Source organism: Brachypodium distachyon, chromosome 1 (genome assembly GCF_000005505.3).
Source record: "Brachypodium distachyon strain Bd21 chromosome 1, Brachypodium_distachyon_v3.0, whole genome shotgun sequence".
NCBI lineage: Eukaryota > Viridiplantae > Streptophyta > Magnoliopsida > Poales > Poaceae > Brachypodium > Brachypodium distachyon.
In genome coordinates, this window is record NC_016131.3 from 40,054,791 (window position 1) to 40,077,293 (window position 22,503).

Here is a 22,503-nt window from a genome sequence, read left to right on the forward strand (position 1 = left end):
AGCCAGAAATCAGTTCTTGAGGACGTAGCTCCTGAGGAGCTGTATCGTCTCGATGAAGAGTCTTCATCGAGAGAGCAAATTGCCAGCTCTGGCGGTGATCCTAGCTCTGGCAATCATAGCTCTCGTTCAGAAGAGCAAGACAACGAGCGACGGGTGGAAGAGAGTAACCCGGAGCCAACTGCTTCCACGGCTAAGAAGCCAAGGAAGAAGACGCTTGGGGGGAGCCACAACTTGAAGGAGTTTTGCTACGTGGTCACCCGACACTCTGACAGAGGCCGCCCCGAGTCGCCTGAGAGGGCACAGAAGGCCTTCGCAACCACCTGTGGAACCGTTGCACGTAAATATTGGAAGATCACCGACGAGTGGAATGACATCTCCGAAGTCGTTAGAAACACGTGCATGGTGGACGTTGAAAGGAGGTTCCAAGTCAGTGACGAGTGGCGCGAGCGATTCCGAGCGTCCATCAACATAGCAGTGCGGAATGGTCTTGCTACTTGGAAAACCACCGCTAGAAAGTGGATGGACAAACCCTTTGAGATCATCAAGAAGAGATGGCCGTCGATAACTGATGAGGCCGAATGGGAAAAATTCAAGAAAGAATCGTCTGACCCTGCCTTCATTGTGAAGAGTGAACGTATGAGGGCGTTGCGCGCGAGGAAGCCATTGAACCACAAGCTAGAGAGTGCGGGGAAAGAGGGGAAGAGGAACGTCTGGTGCAAGCAGGACCGAATTCTCGAGGCGGCAGGCAGGGTGCCTCCAGTGCATAACATTCTGGAGGATAAACGTGATAGAGAATATGCACGTCAGCACATGACACCAGAGGAGTGGGCGGGCATTGAGCCAATGCAGCCGCCTGTTAAAAAACTTACGATAAGGGTTCACGTGCATTAATTAGTTTTTGGCGTTAATTATGACACTCATGATCTATATATACTCACGTTGGCCTGTCTTATATGATCACAGAAAAATGCCCACAAATGGGAGTAGAGCAAGAGTTCAGAAACATCCGCCGACTCCGTGCAGAACAAGAGGTGGGAGTCGGTTGTGACCGTCGGCTTGCAAAAGGCGGAGCACACGGGCCGTGTACTAGGGGAAGGTGAAGGGGCTTGCTGGGATGATTATTTCCCGCCTGCTCCGAAGCGAAGCAGGGTCCAAAAAAAGCTCCCCGCTTCTGCTGAAATAATAGAACAAGCTACGGCGGAGGCGCGAGAGCAGGCATCTATGGTGTGTCAAGAGGTGTCAAGAGAATATGCAGTGCAAGCCATCCATAATTTGGTGTCGGCATTAGCCAAAGACCACCCCGCCCTTGACGCCATACTCGGGGGAGGAGTGGACGGTTTGAGGAACCTCCTTCCTCCTCTTCCTCCTCTTCCCCCGCGAAAGAGCACCCCGCTGAAGAGCAGCGCCGCCTCCGACACACGTATGGAAGACGATGACACCTACACCCCAGGTTACAGCCCGGCTCCTAGCATGGACAACCCCTCGCTAGCCAACCGGACCCAAGCCAGGGCATCCAGGATAACGATCCGGGTCCGAGCGACAACATTGTTGTAAGCATACTTTTCAAACTCTTTTTCACTCCTTACCTTCATGAATAAATATCTTACACACATATGCCTTTTTTTTGTTACGCGCAGGCACCGGTGAAATGTTGTATTCACGCAGACAAGCCTAGGAAGCGTGTAGGCGTCATTGGCCGCCTGATGCCCAGACAATCACCACCACTGGTGCACGGCATTCTTATGAACGACACACAAGTGAGTGTGATGGTGGACTCCGTCGTCGAGGAGCATCGTGATTATGCTATCCCGCTACCTCCGGAGGAAGGCGTGGATATCCTAGGCGGTTGTCCAAACTACCGCATAATGTGGCCTAGGAGCTTGGTATCTCTCTACAACCAGCGCCGGCCCTCTTTGACTCCATCTCCCTCCGCCCACAAAGGTACTTCTCAATCGCCGCTCGGCCTTTCCCCTAGGATACTGCCTCCTGTCGATGCCGGCGGAGATGAAGAGCGGGCAATGTCGATGCCTCCACAGCTTAAAGATAGCCAGACCACAGGGTCGGCACAGGCTGGAAGCGTCCCTCCTACCTTTTCTCTCTTGGGTGCCGTTGAGTCCATGGGTGGCCGCAAAATCGATGGCAAGTAGAAATCAAAGGAGCAAAAGGATTGGGACAATAAGAGGGGGCGCGGCGGCAAGACCAACAAGGACTCCTCGAATGTCAAGCAAGATGAGATGCACTATGTGCTTGATATAGCTGGAGTGTGGGAAGACAATAGGCTTGACATTCTCATGAAGAACCACCGTCAAGGCCAGAGATTCGAAGACGGATCCTATTTGGTGGCTAGGGAGTTTGACCGGGTGCTTATTTACTATCCTGAAAGACCGATGCTCACCGAAGCTTCCCTGCGTGCCGTGTCCCGTGTCCAGAGAGATGCAAGAGCTTCATCAGTTCTACATGCAAGCATCAGCTGGTTCTCAACAGCATGCCCAACAAATCAATGTTCGAATCCCACGATACTATGGCTTCTTTGACCAAGAAACTGGGGGCATTCAGGAACGTTGTATAACCTTTGGTGTGATGGAGTTCAACGAACTGTTCCACCTCTTCAACCGTCAAAAGCTTGATATCAACCTCTTGAGGCTGTGGTTTGCCTACCAAATAAGGGAAATGCGGCGAATGGAGGTCAAAAAAGTAGGCATTCTAGACCCCGTGGTGTTCAACTACGGTGACATCAGTCTTGAGCCAGAAAATGATCACTCAAGAACCGTGGCGTCTAAATACTTGGTGGCATGTCTGGAGAAATACGCTGACCACGACTTTATCCTCTTCTTCTTTAATTTGGAGTAAGTTGAATTTTATATATGGAACCGTTTGTTTTTTCTAATTCAGTCTTTCTTATACACCCTTAGTTACTAAAGTTTGTTTCTTTTGAAAACAGAGACCATTGGGTGACACTACTCATTTGTTTGCCTTGGTCCACGGTGTACTATTTCGATTCACTACTTCCGAAGAAGGGTGTTCGAGGTCGCTACTGGAAACCCATCAAATCACTCATTAACACTGCCTGGAAAGTTGCGAGCAAGGGAAAACTAGCTGGTAAAGGCTATAAAGACGAGCCTCACCACAACCACAGGTTTCCTTGCTAGCAACAGCCGGCCGGCAGTGTGTACTGTGGGTACTACTGCTGTCACATCCTTATGAAGAATGCCAGCATGTTCAAGCCTGAGTGAAACGGGTCAATCGCGGCTGTGGAAGAGTACTGGCGGCCCCGAATGACAATGGCACACCGACCTAAATGGATCGTGTGTAACATTCAAAGGGAGTTCGGCCATCTCATCAACAATGAGGTCATCAGGCCTAGTGGGGACTTCTACGAACGCGTGGAACAAGTGGTTACTAGGGTTCACCCACAACAATAGCTTCAAACTTGATTTTGCTATGAAATTTTGACATTTTGTAATCAATGTCCTGAAGTGAGATACATTTGTATGCTTTATATGCTTTAAATGATGCGGCTTTATATACATTTGTATGCTTTAAATGATGTGGATGTGGTTTTAATTCGAAATATATGTGCTGTTCTGTGTATTTTCTGTGTATTCCAAATATATATGTGCTGTGTATTTTCTGTGTATTCCAAATATATATGTGTCATGTATTTTCTGTGTATAAATGCTATGTATTTTCTGTGATTTTAATTATTTTTTTAATTACTGAAAATGTATTGGTGTCGATCGCTCGTCCGACACTGATGTGGCAAAGCGACCGTTACTGATGTACCTATCAGCAGTGGCGGGCGCGGAAACGTGACCGTCACTGATGATGCCCGCCACTGATGATTGGTACATCAGTAACGGTCGCAGAGACCGTTACACGGTGGGAGCGACCGTTACTGATGATACCCATCATTACTGGTAGGAAGTTAGTAACGGCGGCCCCGACCGTTACTGATGTTGTTTTTCGATCATTACTAATAAGCATTTCTGTAGTAGTGCAAAGCCTACGTATCCCAACCCATGACGACCCTACGTACCCCAAACCCAAGGCGAACCATCCAGAGTTCTTTAATCCGATGTACAATAGGCAATGGCAATGTGGCGGCCGATCTACGTGCCGCTTCGGCGCAGAAGACTTGTGCCACCATCGTCTAGCTCCTTTTGGAGTAAAGTGGAATAACTATTTCTCATACTACAAAGTACTCACTCCATTTATAAATATATGCCTATTTTTGTTGATGTCAAACTTTTTAAAGTTTGACCAAACTTATAAAAAAAATCAACATTTCCAATGCCAAATTAATTCAACATGAAATATGTTTTTGCATATCATTGTTTTGATATATTAGATTTTAATACCTGTTACAACAAGTTTACTTTAGAAATTCGTTTTGCTGTACACCATGCGCCTGTTTTTTTTTTTTGAAAAACAGTCGATTCGTTGACCGTCCATCATCGCATCAAGATCCGTGTCAACTTTCTTCTGGTCTTCTCCTCATTTTGCCGAACAGAGCGCTCAAGAGGACGGCGCGGGGGATTTTGCTCGTACCCCACATCGTGGTGCGGAGGGAGGCTGAGGGGTGGGGGGTGAGGTGGAGGTTCTGTTCGTCGCCCGCGACGTGGGGGCGGGGGAGATTCTGCTCGCCGGCCGCTCGTCGGACGGCGCGACGGCGCGGACGAGCATGGCGCGCCGGCCCACAAGGAGACAGGTGGCACCGGGTTCGTCTCCGGCTCGAGACCACGGCCGTTGGGGCGCGCCTCTTCTCCGATCTGCAGGCTCTCGCGGGGAACCTATCGACTTCGTTAGACGAGGAGGAGAGGAGCAACTGCCTGCACTCGATCCTCCTCACTTCCTCAGCGGCGACGATTCTGGGCGAGGGGTATCGGCAGTCGAGCTCCTCTCGTCGCCGGCGAAGTCTACGCGCGCGCGCGCCCTCCTGTGGTTTGTTCCTTTTTTTCGTTCTGCTCTTCCGGTGATTTCTCCCCTTTTTGCAGAAGGCCCTGCTGTTGAAATAGCTAATACTGCGCTCGGGCGCTCTTTTGCGGCTGCATTCCTTGATTTTCCCGGCCGATAGGGGTGTGATTTGGGGCCACGGTAGCTGAAGGGTGTGCTTCAGTCTCCGATTGGCAGGGGAATAAGTGGTTAGGGACTAGGGAATGGAGATTGAAGAGTGCGGATTGGTTGGTGGATGTGATTTTGACTTGTTTGGTCACTTTTTTGCTTGAAGAGTGTGAGCTGGTTGGTGTTAGATCTGTTTCTATAGGGCAAAATTTGGAACTAAGAGAGGAAAATTTGGTGAAATGCAAGGATTAGTGCACAGGGAAGTCTCTACAGAAGAAGCATTATTAGCTATTTCCTCACCCTTTCCCCACTAGGTCATTCAGGTGTATTTTTGTGTGTTGTGATTGCTTCAGTTTTGGTTCAATGATTCTGGAGCAGCTTATGGTTAGTATTGAGGCATGTGTTCATGACTTGCCAATTTTTCAGTCAAATTCTGAAGATAATATACTCAGTTACTTAACATATATTAAATACTTGATGATAAAACATTCTGAAGATATTTGTCTTGGTCAAGTGTCTGTTAGGCCAAATTTGAGATTAGTGTCAGTTTTGTTTCCAATTAGTTTCAGAATAGTCTCAGTTATGATGCTGATTTAGCGAAGTTCCAAAGTCTGTGCCATAGTCCATCGGTCAGTTGCTGAATTTTTGAATTCAATGTCGAGTTGCAAATACGAACCATGTAGAATGACCTGATTATTAAAGTTATACGACCTTCTGGATAAAGCAAGCTCGAGCCCTTAAATGGACTATAGGGCTTGTTTTCAGAATGAGAAGCCCCATGGTTAGTCTAATGCAAGTCAAATAGCACATATTTGTCAGCGCAATTTTGATCAGTTTAAGGTTTTTTTGGTCACAGTTTAATTTCTGCTCTCTAAACTGAAGAGTACATCCTTTTTTTTCTGTTTCGCAAGCTGGTAGAAGTTAACATCTACACAGAGAACTTAACAATTACGAAAAAAAATTCAGTCACTGTATCTTCAGTTTTTTGTAAGTCTCAGAACTGACACTTAAAGTCCAAGATCCATCTTAGGTTAATTCAAATCATCACGTTTTTCAGTGCCGCAATGACTATTTTGTCTAGTTAGTTAAGTTGTACTCCCTCTGTCCCATATTAAGTGACTCAAATTTGCGCAAATATGGATGTATCTATACCCAAAAAGCGTCTAGATACATGTAATATTTCGTCACTTATTATGGGATGGAGGGAGTAGTAGCTGAAGTTTGAGTCTAAGCGGTGAGAGTTTCTTGTGTTTATTATCATGCAGTGAGAGGTCTTAGAAGTTGATTTTCAACTTGTTTTTGTCCGAACAACTCCATGGATCTACCTTTTTCACAATAAATAAAAGGGGAGAGCATTGAATAAGGGATCTTCCTCCATGAGCATCGAGTACATGATTCTGTCGATTCTGCATTGGGTTGGCCAGGTGATGATTTTCTGCTGTAATGCTCAGCTGATCTTTTTTTTCATTGATGTTCCCATTTTTCTGTTATGTGTGTTTCGTCTGTTGTTTTGCCACTCCTATCAATCTCTCGATCGGTCTGGCATCGCTTTCGTGTGTAGCTCAAGTTGGTCTTTTATGAAGCTGCAATGTGCGTTTTGGCTTGGTTTCACGTTTTTTTTTTGTAGCAGGCTGGGTTCCTGGGCTGCTTATGGGTTGTTTTCGAGCTGTTGTAGCCTTATTTTTCTTCTCCGCAGCCTTTTAACGGGTTTCTTCCAGTCCCGGTAGGCCTTTTTTAGGCCCAATTGAGGGGACAGATGTCGGCTTCTGTTTGCCCCATCTGCGCTGCTGCTGCCAATGGAAATGTATCATCTGGAGATACAGATTTAAATATCGGCAAACCATGCAATGGTAAAGTATAATATGTTTTTGCTACATTGTAGTTCTAAATTTTTAATTTGCACCATTGTTACTCGTCGAAATTTGTCATTGCACTCCAATTGAATTTTTTTTTGCATCTCTACTAGTGTAGCAATTCATATGTATGCCTTCTGCAATTGCTAACCTATGTAATTGACCTCCCATGTCTTTGCTACATTGCAGTTTTAAATTTTTAATTTGCACAATTGGTAGTTGTTGAAATTCATATGTATGCTTTCTGCAATTGCTAGCCTATGTAATTGACCTCCCATGTCTTTGCTACATTGCAGGTTATTTTTTTTAATTTGCACCAAAGCTAGTCGTCGAAATTCATAATTGCACTTCAATTGAATGATTTTTGCATCTCTACTACTGTGGCAATTCATGTGTATGCCTTCTGCAGTTGCTAGCCTATGTAATTGACCTCCCATGTCTTTGCTACATTGCAGTTTTAAATTTTTAATTTGCACCATTTCTAGTTGTCAAAATTCATAATTGCACTTCAATTGAATGATTTTTGCATCTCTACTACTGTTGCAATTCATATGTATGCCTTCTGCAATTGCTAGCCTATGTAATTGACCTCCCATGTCTTTGCTACATTGCAGTTTTAAATTTTTAATTTGCACCATTTCTTGTTGTCAAAATTCATAATTGCACTTCAATTGAATGATTTTTGCATCTCTACTACTGTTGCAATTCATATGTATGTCTTCTGCAATTGCTACCCTATGTAATATTAATTGCATCTTTGCAATCACTATGCCTTCTAATTTCTCTCTTCTATTCTTTTGTGTTTTTTCTCCTTGGAAGATGAAGCCCCTGCCGTTGATTGCGAAGCCCTGGTGCGCTCTTTAAGTTCAGGCACTTCACTTTTATTGCTTCTAAACTCAGATGTCATCATTGCAATTGATTTACGATTGAATTAGTGCATACAAGTCCAAGTTTCTGTTTTCTGTAATCACAGTGGATCTATTCAATGTGAATTTCTTTTGGGTTCCCTTTTAGCTTATCCAATCTGTTTTCGAATTCCTTTTGAATTTCGAGTTTGAATAGGTGCTTTCCACGAGATTGCACTGGTCCCTTTTAGATTGTCAAGATCTAGATTGCATCCTGCTACAATTGAACTGGTTTAAATCCAAATTGCATTTTGTTTTCTAGTAGCTTTTTGATCCATTTTTGTTGGAATCTAGTGTATTCTGTTGCATCCAAATTGGAATTTTCAAAGTAATAACCTGTGTTAGACGGCCACTCCCAGATAACCTGTAGCAATTTTCAAATCCTGAAGTTTCAAGGTCTTTCAAATGCAATTGCATTGATCTTTTGAATTTTTCACCTGTAGCTTATTTTGATTGCAGTGTTAATGCCTTTGCATTGCACTTGTTTTTGAAAATTGGTTTCAAATTGATTTGAAGCCCTTACAAAATGCAGTTGCATCTGTAACTTGGATTTCATCCCAATTGATGTTTGAGTTGATTACTGGGCATAAGTAACCTTTTATGTTTTTTGGATTTTGATTTCTGTTTTTAGGTGAAAATTCCCTTCTACTTTTCTTGCTTATAGTTCCCCATACAGAATTAAGCGACCCCAGAACAAAGAGCAGAACAACTCAGCTAGTCCATAGGAGAATAAAGAGCAGAACACCTGCAAAGCCTATGCTCAGCTTGGTTTTGATAACCCGCACAGAATCATTTTGTTGGTTTTGATAACATCACAATACAATTAGTGGTATCATCAACTTGAGAATAAATAGAGTTTTCTTCTCTGTCCATTAATCTTACTTTGTTCTTTTGAACTGAAGGAGGGCTACAGGATTTTTGCAAATACAGTTAACACGAAACGCAATTGAGTTCCTACTGACTAGTAGTTGCACATTTGCAATTTGTGTTTCATGGTTGCACAATCCTGTCTTTCTTAGGTTCACAGTGTACTTGAACAGCAGGTGTGTTTTGTAGTAGTGGCTTGGTGCATTTTGTTGCACTTGCACATGCCCTTCCTTCTTTTTATTCATCCTAGTGCATTTTTTATATGGTAGTTGAACTGCATTTGCAATAATTAATCTAGTAGGTGACTACCGAGCAAGATTTTTTTGAAATTGGATTTTGTTGAACATCACACTACAATTAGTGGTATCATCAAATTGAGAATAATTAGGGTTTTCTCCTCTGTCCATTAATCGTACTTTGTAAAAAAATTGGCAGGTTCATCTGGAGCCATCCATTAGGTTATGGAGGTATAGATCTCTCCTAAATCAACCCCTCTTTATTTTTGCTCTGAACTTGCCTGTCTTTTGTTTTGCCGCAAGGGCCCTTGTCAAGTCTGCAAAAAGCCAAATGGCCCATGCAGGATTAAAGACAAGGAGAAGAGCTCCTTCTGCATCTACACCGTTGACATGTTTCATGACCATGTGGTATTTTTGGTTCTTCCTTTCACCTCTTTTTGTTTCATGTTCACATATTTTTGTATATGTTTCATTGATTTTTTTTTGCCGAATTTGTACAGAACATCCCCTGCTATATCTGTGAGCAGTTCAACAAGCTATGTCCGTGCCGACGTAACTTTGTTATGCGGAAGCAAGTGCGGGCAGCTTGTTGCTGACCATGGGATTGCCTTGGGCAACTGTCTAATATTCCATTTTCCAAAGGAATGCAAGCGCACCTTTGTCATTCAGCCCACAAACAAGAAGCGGAAGAATAAGATGATTATTGACAAATCAGGTCATTTTTGGTCAATGCATCTGTGTTGCTATATGCTTTCTCTTTTGGCTGATTATTTGATCATATCTAACCCACTTTTTTTTTGTAGTCTCTGCTGTAGATTTCAATTATGACATTGATTACAAGCTAGAAGGTGTTGTTATCTCAAACAGCATGACTCTTTCTAATAAGGCGCGGGCCAATTTGCGCGCTCATGTTATGGACAGCGGTGCTGGTGCAGGAGCTATTTTTGTAAATCAATTATCACAAACCAACATTAAGCAAGGCATGGTATGTTGGTTATATGCTCTTCTGTCTTTACCTGTTTTTTTACTGTTATCCTTGGGTTTATATCAACTTTTCCACTCCGTGCCTTCAAACTTATGCATTTTTTACCACCCAAATTTCCGCTTGAAGTATATACAACAGAATATTGGTCATAGGTTGCATAGTAATTGGATCTTTTGTTTGTTTCAGAAATTTCCAGAACCAGTCACTACTATTCTTAGGGTGTCTCAGAGGGGTGGCATTATGATTTGTGCTAGAGGCCCAGATGTCGAATATTTAATCCAGTATCATGTTGATACTGATGGTCGATTGGCTACTGTAGGCTCAGCTGGGTGGAAAGATTTTGTTGACGAAGTTGCTCTAAAGAAAAACCAAGTGATATATGTGCTTATCTTCAAGGAAGTAGCTCGTTTAGTAGTCTGCGTCAAGGGGATATGAATGATTTTTGCCAGTGGTATTTTGTGTCATTCTTGTTCATATGGATACCCACTGGTTATGGTCATAATTATGTTATGTGTTTGTTATCTGCTGTAGTAAAACCTAGCAGGCTAAACTGGCTGAGTATGCAAGCTTTTGGTCTTGTAACCTAACGTTGAATGGTGTGTTTTTGCTAGTTGGTTCTATCATGCGTGTATATGGATGCTGCTTTAATTAACTCTTTATCTATTTTGGAACTTACTACTGTATGCAGTCAGCATCTAAGCTTTTGCCTGTGTGCATATTTTTGCAGTGATAAATGCTATTTTTTGCTTGCCTTCTGTTTACTTTGGGCTGTCCTGGAAGGATTTTTTTTTCCAGTATGAATGTCTATGCATACAAGCCAAGAGGTTTGCACACACAAAACCATATGTTTCTAAGTTTTATACCTTGCATCTATGATTTTTTTGGCGCCAGAGCTCTTAGTTTTGCATATATCTTCTGGGCTCAAATTTTTTTTGGATTGTTTGCTCAATCGGCCAGGCATAGGAGATTCGACTGGTTTTTGGCCCAAAAAAAAACAGGCGACTGAAAAACACACAAAAATCAGGCAGTTTGCATCTTTATGTTTCTGGGGTCCAAAGTTTTTTGGATTGTTTGCTCAATCGTCCAGGCATAGGAGATTCGACTAGTTTTCAGCAAAAAACTAGGCGACTGAAAAAATAGCAAAAACCAGGCACCTGATTTTAAGGAACAAACCAGGCGACTGGATTGGGCTTCAAAAGCAGGCGTCTGTCGAATAGACAGACCCAAATTTTAGAACTCTTAAATACTTGTACATCATGTAATGCTCCAGTGTATCCTTCATCATGAGACATATAACTACTGCTGCTTAATTTTCGACTCTCAGCTTATGGCCATTTGAGATTTTTTTACTTATTTATATAATTTTGTTCAATATTTCCATGTTGGGATTGTTTGCTAGTTCCAACTTGATACAGATGTATTTTCTGGGCAAACTTGCGGGAATGTGTTCCTATCTGTTGATAGGCTTTTGGTTTGCTCAGTATCCCATTTCTGTCCAGCACACGTACTCGCAACCAACTCGCGTATGTCAACGCGTAGAGCCGCCTTTTTCAATCCAGGACGTAGCATCTATCTCGCGCCTAATAAAATCTAATCTTTTCTCCAGTCAGCAGCGCCTCCTAAATCCTAATCATATCGAACGCCGTCCCCGCGGTTCCAACCTTCCTCCGCGCGCGCGCGCTAGCTCTCGGCAGGAAATGGCGCCGATTCGGGTGCTGACGGCGCTGGACCACGCGCGGACGCAGTACTACCACTTCAAGGCCATCATCATCGCCGGCATGGGGCTCTTCACCGACTCCTACGACCTCTTCTGCATCGCGCCCGTCATGAAGATCATCGGCCGGGTTTACTACCCGCCTTCTTCTCCCGGAGGCGGGAAACCGGGCGTGACGCCTCCCGTCGTCGTGTCGGCCACAGTCGGCGTGGCCCTGCTGGGCGCCGTGGTGGGGAACCTGGTGTTCGGCGCGCTGGGCGACCGCGTGGGCCGGCGTCGCGTGTACGGGCCATGCCTGCTGCTTCTCGTGTGCAGCTCGTTGGGGAGCGGCTTCTCCGTGTGCCGCACGCGCCGCTGCGTGCTCTCCAGCCTCTGCTTCTTCCGCTTCCTCCTCGGGGTCGGCGTCGGCGGGGACTACCCGCTGTCGGCCACCATCATGTCCGAGTTCGCCAACAAGCGCACCAGGGGCGCGTTCATCGCCGCCGTGTTCTCCATGCAGGGGTTCGGGATCCTGGCCAGCTCCGGGGTCACCATGGTGGTGGCTGCTATCTTCGACCGGGTCACGGGGCACCCGGCCCCGCTGGACACGCCCGAGGCCGCTGATCTCGCCTGGCGTGTCATACTCATGGCTGGCGCCGTTCCCGCCGGGCTCACCTTCTACTGGAGGATGGCCATGCCGGAAACTGCCAGGTAGGCCGGTCGTGCCCTGCACTGCACATAAACATTTCGATAGCCAAGTCGCCGCAAATATCACGCATTGGTTAATCGATTAAATTAAAATTGAATTGCGATGGTCGATGTAACTGTATACTACTAACTAGTATTTCAAACAAATGGCGTAGAGAAGAATATACTGTGGGATAACTTAGGATCCGATGAAGAAACCGTAGTATACCTGGGCGCGGACCAATGATCGAGAAGATATTCAGTTCGTTCCCCATACACGAACCTGGGAAATTTGCCTAATTCTTTTCTCTGAGCTGAACATTGCAGAAGGAATTTTTTAATTTGATGCTAGCTTAAGTGGAGTCTAGTATATCTATTTAACCGTTAAATTATAAATCACTTTGCGTCTCGTTCGATAGTCTGCATCACAACACACGTCAGGTCAGACCCTCGGATTAATAAAACAAGAGTGGCCAATTCTTGGTCGACGTACAAATAGTTATTCATCCGATGAACATCTTCCTATCTCTTTGTACCTGGCAACTTGCACAAGAGTAGATGAGATTAAATCAGCGATGGTTCTTTGTGTCGAATTAGAAAATATTTATTTCTGGGTCCTACAAGAAATAGCAGAACGGTTAACAAACTGGGCCGGGTGGCGTATAATGCCATTTAACGTGGTTGCACTTTACCTTTTCTTTGCAATTAACAAACCAGTTTATGAAGTAAGGTGATTAACTACGAGAAAAGGCAAAAAGTACAGTAATAACGAACTAAAGGTAACTAAACTAACTACTCTACCTGCTGGTTACACTTGTGGCGCAGGTTTACGGCTCTGGTACAGCACGACGTACAGAAAGCGACCAACGACATCGGCCGTGTCCTGACCGACCTGGACCTGAACCCAATAGCAGAGGAGGAGCAAGCTTCGGCCATCCCCCGAACCCCGGAACCGTTCGCCTACGCCGCGACGGCCCCGCACTACGGCATCTTCTCGCGCCGGTTCCTCGCGCAGCACGGCCGGAACCTGCTGGGCTGCGCGCTGGCGTGGTTCCTGCTGGACATCCCCTACTACAGCAGCACGCTGTTCCAGTCCCAGATCTACCAGCCGTGGTTCCCGGCCGCGGGCCGCGTGAACGTGTTCCAGGAGGCCTACAACGTGGCCAGGTTCCAGGCCATCATCGCCGTGGCCTCCACCATCCCGGGGTACTTCGCGGCGGTGCTCCTCATCGACCGCGTGGGCCGGCGCCGGCTCCAGATGGCCGGGTTCTTCCTCATGGCCGTCTTCCTCTTCGCTCTCGCCGGTCCCTACGACCACTACTGGCGCGGCAACGCCAAGAACGCCTGGTACATCGTGCTCTACGCGCTCACCTTCTTCTCCGCCAACCTGGGGCCAAACACGACCACTTTTATTCTGCCCGCTGAGCTCTTCCCGGCGCGGTTCCGCTCCACGTGCCACGGGATATCCGGCGCGGCCGGGAAGGTGGGCGCGCTCGTGGGGTCCGTGGGGTTCCTGTGGGCGTCGCAGGCCAGGGATAGAGGGCAGGTGCAGGCTGGGTACGAGCCGGGCATCGGCATGATGTACGCGCTGGTTATCCTCGGCGGGATCAGCCTGCTCGGGCTGGCCGTCACCTACGTGCTCACGCCGGAGACCATGAGGCGTTCGCTGGAGGAGAACGAGAGCGAGCCGGGTCAGGCTCATGCTGGCGAGCTGGCAGCTGATGCCGACGGCGGGGTGATGCGGTTGCAAGAAATAAATGTGACACCCAAGAGCCCCGCGTCCATGCTGAGCTCGCATGTCAGCACGTCGCCTATCCATCCGCACCGCTTCTCGGTTTGAAATGGAACTCGAAAACTTAGCAAGACGCAAGTATGCAGGATGGAACATGTTTCGTTTTGATTTCATCTTTTTCTTTCTGGGTGTGGCTATATATATCAGTTTCTTGATTATTATTTTTAAGAATAGGGCTTAAATCTCAGTTGAAAGACCAGAAACGTCTGATTTTGGCACTCTCCTCTTTCTAATGGTTTGTTCTGAATCTTAAAGCATAAACCATGTGCCATGGTTGAGAAATCGACTTATCTCTAACTAAAAATCAGAGAACTTAAATATAAAAAAATCATTCTTTTTATAGGTGTGCAAGAGCAACCACGAAATACTTCATGCACTAATCCTTAAATCTCACAATGTTTTTATAAACTGCACCGACCGGTTAGTTTTGCATGCAGAACGAAACATGTTCACGCACGCAAACCTACCCCGTTGGTGCGGTATATAAACTACAAAAATACTTAATGCATTAAGCTGCATGAACACATGGTATAAAATGTGTTGCGGGATAAATTTGATTGTGCTTATATCTCAGTCGCCTGATTTTTAAGCAAAAGTCTTAAATCTCAGTTGCTGGTATAGAGTCTTCAGATTAAAATCTGGGCATCATCTCTACTCTCTCCTCTCCATTGTTCATCATGAATCTTAAAGCACAATCCGGTGCTGGGCAATCAACTCGTCTCTGACTAAAAACCAGGGAATTTAGATATAACAAAATAGATAAATATTTCCGTACCTCTCTCAACACTAATGTATTTCCGCACGCAACGGACGTGGGGATCTAATAGCCCTACTTATCTCTTGTTTGTGTTATACAAGGATCACAGAGTACGATTGCGCCGATTTAAGAGAACCTAATGAATTTCTAGCTACACTAGGCTTTTATGGTTCTCCAACTGATTCTTCCCTTGGATGACAGGACCATTTTTTAGCATGGTTGGAATTTTTTAATCAATTAAGAAAATACTTCCTAACATTTATTTAAATAATAAAGAGAGTGAATAATATATCTTCCCAAATTATAAGTTGGAAAACATTTCTATTGGTTCAGATATGGTCGTTTTGGAATTCAAAATCAATTTGAGAATTTGTTTGAACTCTAAATATTATGGATATTTGGGCTTATTTGAATTAGAAAGGTACTTATAAAATTTATTTTGGATGGACTAAAACACACGAGACACGAGAACCACTAAATTCATGAAGTAGACCGCAATGCCTACATCTGGACGAGTACGGAGTTAGTACACCAATTTTCTAGACATCCTTATCTTCACCATCGTAATAGCAGCTGCATTTTACTTTGCGAAGCTGTATATTCCGTCTGGGTTAGTTCTTTTTACAGCTTCCGGCTGTCGAAAGAAAAAAAATTAACAGCTTTCGGCCAAGTGTATTCTAAAAAAAGGTTCTGGCCAGGTCAGTTGCATGAACAGAAAATCAATAAAGCCTATCATTTTGGAGCCAGCTGGCGCAGTAGAATCATGCCGGTCGGCCTGCCAGCAGAAATTGGGCTGGGCTACATACATAAACTGTACAAAGCCGAAACAGCAGCACATCGAAGCCCAATGTACTGCATCAGCACGCAATGGCATCTGTAGCAATTCTGAGAGGGCCAAGCGCCCAAGCGGCACTTCTCCTCCTCCGTGTGTTTCCCTGCCAGTGCTTCCCTGCGTAACCAGATCTCACGGCGAGTCCAAGCTAACCGCCTCCGATAATCCGATCAAACCCTAGAGAAGCGATCCGCGCGTCGGCGGCGGAGGATCATGGAGAGCTCGTCACCTTCGGTGCCGTTCCCGCTGCTGCAGGGGCCGGTGGAGAGCACGTATCGCGCCTGCACCATACCCTACCGGTTCCCCTCCGATAACCCCCGCAAGGCCACCCCCGTCGAGATTCAGTGGATCGACCTCTTCCTAAAATCCGTCCCCTCTTTCAAGTACCCGCCTTCACACTGATTTTCATCTCCTGTAGCGTTGCGTCACTGCAGCAATTTTCACTCAGCGCATCTTCTATCATTTTTTAGGCAGCGGGCGGAGAACGACCCCACAGTGCCTGATGCCCCCGCCAAGGCCGAGAAGTTTGCCCAGAGGTATGTACGATGTATCACGTTCCTGCTGTGGACATCTGGTTTAATCAGTGATGACTGATCAGTATTTGATTGCTCATGTTGCTTCGTTGGAACTCGACATACTGGTTATAGAATACATTAGCTGAATCTAAGTGTCAGTTTGGCCAGTTTCCTGTTATTGTGGCTGGGTTTGGTTGCCACCAAAGTTTGGCAACACTCTAACTAGATTTTGCATTGTTCTGAAGCCAAAGCATCATGCCTTTTTTAGGCCTGAAGAATTGGCAATTAACTGACAATTGCCCACCCTATGATTCTCTAACAAGTAGGGCCTGTATTTCCTGCCAACTTTTGCCTGCCAATGAGATTGTGGTGTTTCGATGCCTTGATCATGGCAACAATATGAATTGTATCAGCATTTTTTTTGTGGAAAATGGTATCTGCAGTAAAGCAACCAGACACACTAGGTTGTGAACTGTTGGCACAAACAAACTTTCTTAGTTACTAATCAAGCTGCTGGCAAATTTATTAGAAAACAACCGTTGGTAAGAAACAGGTTGCCTGCCAATTGTTAACTCCTAAAAATTGCCATGATGATTGAAGATCTTGCAATTGAAGACAGACCAGACAATGACGACATTACATTTGTACTTGCAGTAATCAGTATGTCAGTAAGTTTCGTTTGTGTCCAACAGGTCCCAAACCAATTAGTGGTACCGATATGGTGACATCATTGACATGGTTAAATTTCTGCTAATTCTGTTGACAGCCAACTATTGGCAATACTTACTAACTTGACATAGAGGAAGAGCTCTTTACCAGTTTTTTTTTTAAAAAATCAAAATATTTGGACATCTGATAGGGCAAAAAATTCCAGTTTGGCGAGCAGAGCTAAATGTGGGTCCATCTTGGGAGAAGTATTGAACATTGGACCCTGTAGCAACCTCCTTGAACATGAAAATGGCAACCTCCTATGCAAATTATCCACCTCTGGCTGATGTTTTTTCTTACTTTTTGTTTAAGGTCCACCGATACAAAATGGGTACTGATTTCAATTGCTTACGAATCTTGTGATCAAGATTTTTGATGCATCAATTGATCACAAATTACATGTATCTTCACCTCTTGAAGGCTGAAGTCCAATCCAAGCCTAAACGAGTCTCATGTTAGTTATGAATAGTGAACACTGGCAAAAGCTAAATGAGCTAATTGAATCTGGCAATGACCCACGGTTTTGCAAAGTGGCTCAAGTAGAGTGCTGTGCTGCGTTGGCCTTTGCTTGCTCCATGGAGTAATGTCACAAAGTTAGGAAAAGACCATGTGAATTGTGAGTAAAACACTCGTGTAACCTGCATAAAACGACTCGAACATTACCAAACTGGTACTTTGTCCATATTAGTGTGGAACCACCTTCTAGTTAAAGCCCTAACATGTTATCATTTGCATCTTGTTATGTGGTGAAGATACACGGATATGCTTGAGGAGCTAAAGAAGAACCCAGAGAGCCACGGAGGACCTCCTGATTGCATAGTAAGATGAGTTGTTGAGTTTTTCATTGAAAAATGGAAGAATTATTGATTACTTATTCCCTTACCCTTGGAATGGACCTCAAGCATCTTTGTAGGCTTCGTGAGCTAATCCTTAGAGAATTGGGGTTTAACGATATCTTCAAGAAGGTTAAGGTAAATTCTTCCAAATGGTTTCCTACCTGGACTATGCTTTCTAGATTGTTGTGGTCATAAATCTCTATGCCCCTTTGATGATTTTGATTCTTCATGAGTAGGATGAGGAGAATGCTAAGGCTATGTCACTTTTTGAGGGAGTTGTTCAGCGGAATGATGAAATAGAAGACAATGGGAAACGAGCAGAGAACTTGATACGTGGAATCTTAGCAGGAAACATATTTGATTTAGGATCTGCACAGGTATGTACCCCAGTTGCTTCATTGGTCTTTTATTGTAACGAGACTTCAAAGGGCTAACTTTGGGTGCTTTGAAGTTTGAAACGTCACTGCTTTAATGTGAAGTGCCAGTCAGCCCTCTTACTAAATCTGATAATATTTCTGTTGTTAACATTCTCAGATTTTACTTATTCCACATCTAAACAACTCTGTTTTCTTGCATTTTTTGAAGCTTGCAGAAGTTTTTGCTAAAGATGGTATGTCTTTCTTGGCAAGTTGCCAGAATCTTGTATCCCGGCCTTGGGTTATTGATGACCTTGATGCGTTTAAAAACAAATGGACCAAGAAATCTTGGGAAAAGGTAAATTTATTATCTTACTGTCAATTTATTGCAGCTACAGGTCATACCAAATGCCAGAGGCAGCCTGATATCCATCTTACACCAATGGCCTGCTTTAGTCCGCATTATGTGTTGTCTATAAGTTCACTGACATTGTAGGTATATGTGCACATATATTACTCTAAATGTTAGTATGTACTGTTTGTGAGCTCTTCTTAATTTATATTAGCAGCTCTCCTTATTAATATTCTGAAAGAAAATTCTACATTTGTAACTGTATGTATCATTATTCTTATGGTTGCTGGGCTATCACTAATGCGGTTATTAGTTTTACTAACCAAGTTATAAATGTTTTTATATGTATTCTGTACATTGTTAGTTATCAATCGTTTGCTCAATGGTACATTGTGCTCCTTTGTTTATCTCCTTGTAGCTTTGTTGATGGAGTTGTTATTTATATATGAGTTTAAAGCACTGGTGGTATATTAACTTTACAGAGTAGCGCAGTTTAGTGTATCCACTCACAAATAGTAGCAAACACATTTATAACTTGCCATTTATGTGCATCCGAGGTCAACTAGTGCGATTAGTCTGTTAACCATCCTGATGTGGAAACCTGGGCATTCGCGCGCATGGTTTTGGCTCAAAATTTTGGCGTGCATTGTCGGGTGGTGCAGGTTTTTTTTGGCACAAGTTTGCAGGGAGTTTTATGCAAAGTAGTAATATCCTAAAATCCACTCCTCTCTCACCTGCTGAACCGAATCCCTCAATTGCCATCTGTTCCCCTTTCTCGCCGCCGCCACCTCGCTCCACTTCCCGTAACAATGCTGCGCTGGAGTTCCTTCCGGGAGATCCACCAGCAAGGCAAGCCTGATGTGCTGCTGGAGTCTGGGCATGTTGTCCTGCCGCGCACGCCCAGCATGGCTGCCCAGGAGGCGAAGTACGTGGGCCGTGGCAGAGGTCGGTGGATGATGGGGACACTGTGTGCCCGCCGAGGTTCTCTGCGCACATCCGCTTGGTGAAGCGATCTGCCACAGTCTGGATGCTCATGCTACACAGGCTTACTCTGGTCTCTGTCACAAGGAACGACATCTTGGTGGTGGCACCAGCGGCAGGCGGCAGCATTGAAGGCGTCATGCTGAAGGTATCGTTCCGGGTAGTGAGGCCCTGCCCAGGCGAGCTCTGGTAGCGGGCGACCAAGCATGCCATGGTTCATCGTGGTAGTTCGTGGTCGCCGTGTGGTTCGCCACTGCCGAGCCAGATAACATATGGCACTGAAAGATTGGACCCGTGGTGTAGCTTCTCGGCTGCTGCCGCTATGCTCCACGCGCAGGCTGGCGTGTGCACCTGGGTCAGCATGCCGCTATGCTCCACGCGCAGGCTGGCGTGTGCACCTGGGTCAGCATGCATGGCATGGAGTAGGAGAACAGTCGTGCAGTGTCAATCTCCATTCCCAGCATCTTGACCTGGTCGTGATGGTCCGTACTACCCTGCAGCGGTTCAGATGCTGCTCCTGTTGGTATTGAACGACGCGACTGATGCCATCCACCTTTTCGCGCAGTGTGTGCTCGTCGACGTCTGTCTCCTCCTCCAACCTCCTTTTTAACGATGGCATCAGGTTCCTCTAGATGGAAACTAAAGCACATCAGTAAACTGAACACGAACATCACCTCCCTAGTCGGCCATCCTCCTATCTTGAATGCTCGTTGGTGGTGATGGTGTATAGAATGTGGAAAGAGAAGAGTACAGTGGTGCTTCTGCAAGAAACGCATGCACAGGTGTCCATGTCAGCATGGTTAACGGGCTAATCCCGTGATTTGACTTCTGCAAGTTAGAAATGGGTCTGCTACATTTTGCAAGTGGATGCACTAAATTGCAGTACTTTATCAATTTAATATACCAACCATGTTTTTACGTTTTTTTATATCTATTTTTATTGCTGCAATGCCTCATAACAACTCTGGATCATCTATACATCAAATAGGGGTAAAACCAATTAATGCACATCTGGATCTAAACTGTACTTATAGCTGTTTACATCTTTACAATGTTGATACTGTATATTAAGCAACCTATGTTTGTAACTAGCTGAATAATTGTTCTATCATGTGCTGTAGGCAGTTATTTTTGTTGATAATTCTGGTGCTGATATCATCTTGGGCATATTACCATTTGCGAGGGAACTGCTCCGACGTGGCACGAAGGTTTATAACCCTTTCATAATTCTATTATTATTCATCCAAAACTACTGGAGAACTTTTGCATGGTCAAAAGTTGAGTGATTGTTTCTATGTGAGATCATTTCATGCACTAACATACTATGGCTATGCAGCTTTTAAGTAGCCGAATGCAGAAATGCACTCTCTATCCATGAATTCCTAATTTAACTGAAAGTGTGTTTGTGCATGCATGTGTATGTGGCGTGATGTGTACACATGTTTATTATGAGAGTTGAGCTTTGCATAAATTGTGTTTGGTTGGTGCAGGTGATACTTGCTGCCAATGACATGCCTTCCATTAATGATGTCACTTACCAAGAGCTTGTTGAGATTATAAACAAGGTAACCTAGAAAATGTTATAGATTATCATTTTTTTTATAAAACAATCTGACTCCTTATCTGTAACTGTTTTCAGCTTAAGGATGAAAATGGAAAGCTTGCAGGTGTCGATGTATCTGACCTCCTTGTTACCAACTCTGGTAACGACCTGCCTGTAAGAATATATGGAACCTGACTCTTCCATCCATTATGGTGGCCCCATAAGCTCTATTGATTATCTTAGTTAGTTTTTAATAAGCAACTACTTCTTCTCAGGTAATAGATTTATCTAGTGTGTCACCAGAGCTAGCCTATATGGCAAGCGATGCTGACTTGGTCGTCCTAGAAGGCATGGTAAATGCATTTATAATTTATTCACCTTGCACGTCTTTTTGTCTGAAGACCGTACTAATTGCATTTCTACCTTTGTGGCCTCTACAGGGAAGAGGAATCGAAACTAACCTATATGCACAAATGAAATGTGACTCGATCAAGATAGGGATGGTGAGCTGTTCTATGCCCATTGTATATTATGTTATGTTATATTGAAGAATATGCAACTTGGCTGCAGATTATGATTTCGACACAAGTCAGTGTCTGGATATCACAAACTTTTCTCCTACTACGTTCCAGGTTAAGCATCCGGAGGTGGCACAATTTTTAGGGGGCAGGCTCTATGATTGTGTCTTCAAGTTCAACGAGACCTGAAGAACAATGAAGAGCCTGAATGATATGGGCCACACTTTTTTACTATATTACGTGCGATGCTGCACTGAACATGTGCACGTCCCGTCCACAATGATACGGAGTAGCAAGTAAAAGAAGTTACTATTCGCTTCTGGTAGTGTCAGGGAGAGCGATTACAGGATTGTCATAGGGCCATTAACATTTCTTTATCACATGTCTGGAAACTCCCCGATTATGTGCTTCTTTTGGGTAACAAGATAGAAAGCAAATTGAGCTGTGTAATTGATTTATCTATGTCCATTTGCTATTTGAATCTGCATTTGGGGTTGCCTCACATAACCTCATGGCAAAGGTGTGCCGACGAGGCACTACACGTTGACACATTGCACCAAATAATTTCTGCGTAGTAGGCACTTTTTTAAAATTATGATGATTCTTTTAGGAAGAATGACAAAGTGTCACGCCTCTATGAAACAGTCCCGTGTACTGGGCCGGTCCAGGAGGCTGTCCTATGAACTTTCGAAATTTTGCTGGGTTAGCTTATGTTGTGCCTCGTAATTTAAGGGACGGTCCATTTTATTAACATTAGATGCTGGGTCCGTTCAAACTTTGGTATAGGTCTGCCAACATGTTCCTGTACAGGGGTGAGGCCTATTGTCCTCGAATGCTTACTGATGATGTATGGAGAGGGAAGGCTTGACGATTAAAATTAATAATACTCTGTAGACTCAAATCGAGAATAATGCAGTATATTGGGCTGCCCTGCCGATAGATACGCTTAAGACTGGTCATAAGGTATGGTAACTCAGAGTAGTAACATGTCTTTGTTACTACTTTAAGTTACTACCTTTATATTAG

At 44.5% G+C, this 22,503-nt stretch overlaps 2 protein-coding genes across 6 annotated transcripts; both read left to right on the forward strand.

Annotated features, from left to right (window-relative positions):
* The first annotated feature begins 4,530 nt into the window (after positions 1–4,530).
* LOC100836010 (probable inorganic phosphate transporter 1-10) lies at positions 4,531–14,312 on the forward strand. Of its 5 annotated transcripts, none has more exons than XM_024456568.1 (8): positions 4,531–6,911; positions 7,734–7,765; positions 9,122–9,330; positions 9,423–9,637; positions 9,726–9,907; positions 10,635–10,731; positions 11,514–12,311; positions 13,113–14,312. In XM_024456568.1, exons 7-8 carry the CDS (start codon positions 11,605–11,607, stop codon positions 14,125–14,127), a joined length of 1,722 nt encoding a protein of 573 aa, XP_024312336.1. In that variant the 5' UTR covers positions 4,531–6,911; positions 7,734–7,765; positions 9,122–9,330; positions 9,423–9,637; positions 9,726–9,907; positions 10,635–10,731; positions 11,514–11,604; the 3' UTR covers positions 14,128–14,312. The 5 variants fall into 5 exon arrangements, 3 of the variants coding, with proteins under 3 accessions (XP_024312336.1, XP_014752930.1, XP_010227723.2); XM_014897444.2 differs by having other exon boundaries at positions 11,518–12,311; XM_010229421.3 differs by having other exon boundaries at positions 11,521–12,311.
* A 1,407-nt stretch (positions 14,313–15,719) lies between these two features.
* On the forward strand, positions 15,720–21,981 carry LOC100836318 (uncharacterized protein At2g17340). Its single transcript, XM_003563845.4, has 12 exons — positions 15,720–16,051; positions 16,139–16,204; positions 17,644–17,710; positions 17,794–17,862; positions 17,964–18,104; positions 18,313–18,441; positions 20,538–20,624; positions 20,907–20,981; positions 21,056–21,133; positions 21,235–21,312; positions 21,400–21,462; positions 21,592–21,981. The coding sequence occupies exons 1-12, from the start codon at positions 15,882–15,884 to the stop codon at positions 21,664–21,666; spliced, it is 1,098 nt and encodes a 365-aa protein (XP_003563893.1). The 5' UTR covers positions 15,720–15,881; the 3' UTR covers positions 21,667–21,981.
* The last annotated feature ends 522 nt before the right edge of the window (positions 21,982–22,503 follow it).

What these genes read in the sequence shown, in the direction of transcription:
- LOC100836318 (XM_003563845.4), top strand. Translation starts at nt 15,882, where the DNA reads ATGGAGAGCTCGTCACCTTCGGTGCCGTTCCCGCTGCTGCAGGGGCCG. An exon ending in GAGGACCTCCTGATTGCATA is followed by an intron (nt 17,711 to 17,793) that starts GTAAGATGAGTT and finishes ATGGACCTCAAG; the next exon opens with CATCTTTGTAGGCTTCGTGA. An exon ending in TTGATTTAGGATCTGCACAG is followed by an intron (nt 18,105 to 18,312) that starts GTATGTACCCCA and finishes CATTTTTTGAAG; the next exon opens with CTTGCAGAAGTTTTTGCTAA.
- LOC100836010 (XM_014897444.2), top strand. Translation starts at nt 10,708, where the DNA reads ATGTCTATGCATACAAGCCAAGAG. An exon ending in CTATGCATACAAGCCAAGAG is followed by an intron (nt 10,732 to 11,517) that starts GTTTGCACACAC and finishes TTCTCCAGTCAG; the next exon opens with CAGCGCCTCCTAAATCCTAA. An exon ending in GCCATGCCGGAAACTGCCAG is followed by an intron (nt 12,312 to 13,112) that starts GTAGGCCGGTCG and finishes CTTGTGGCGCAG; the next exon opens with GTTTACGGCTCTGGTACAGC.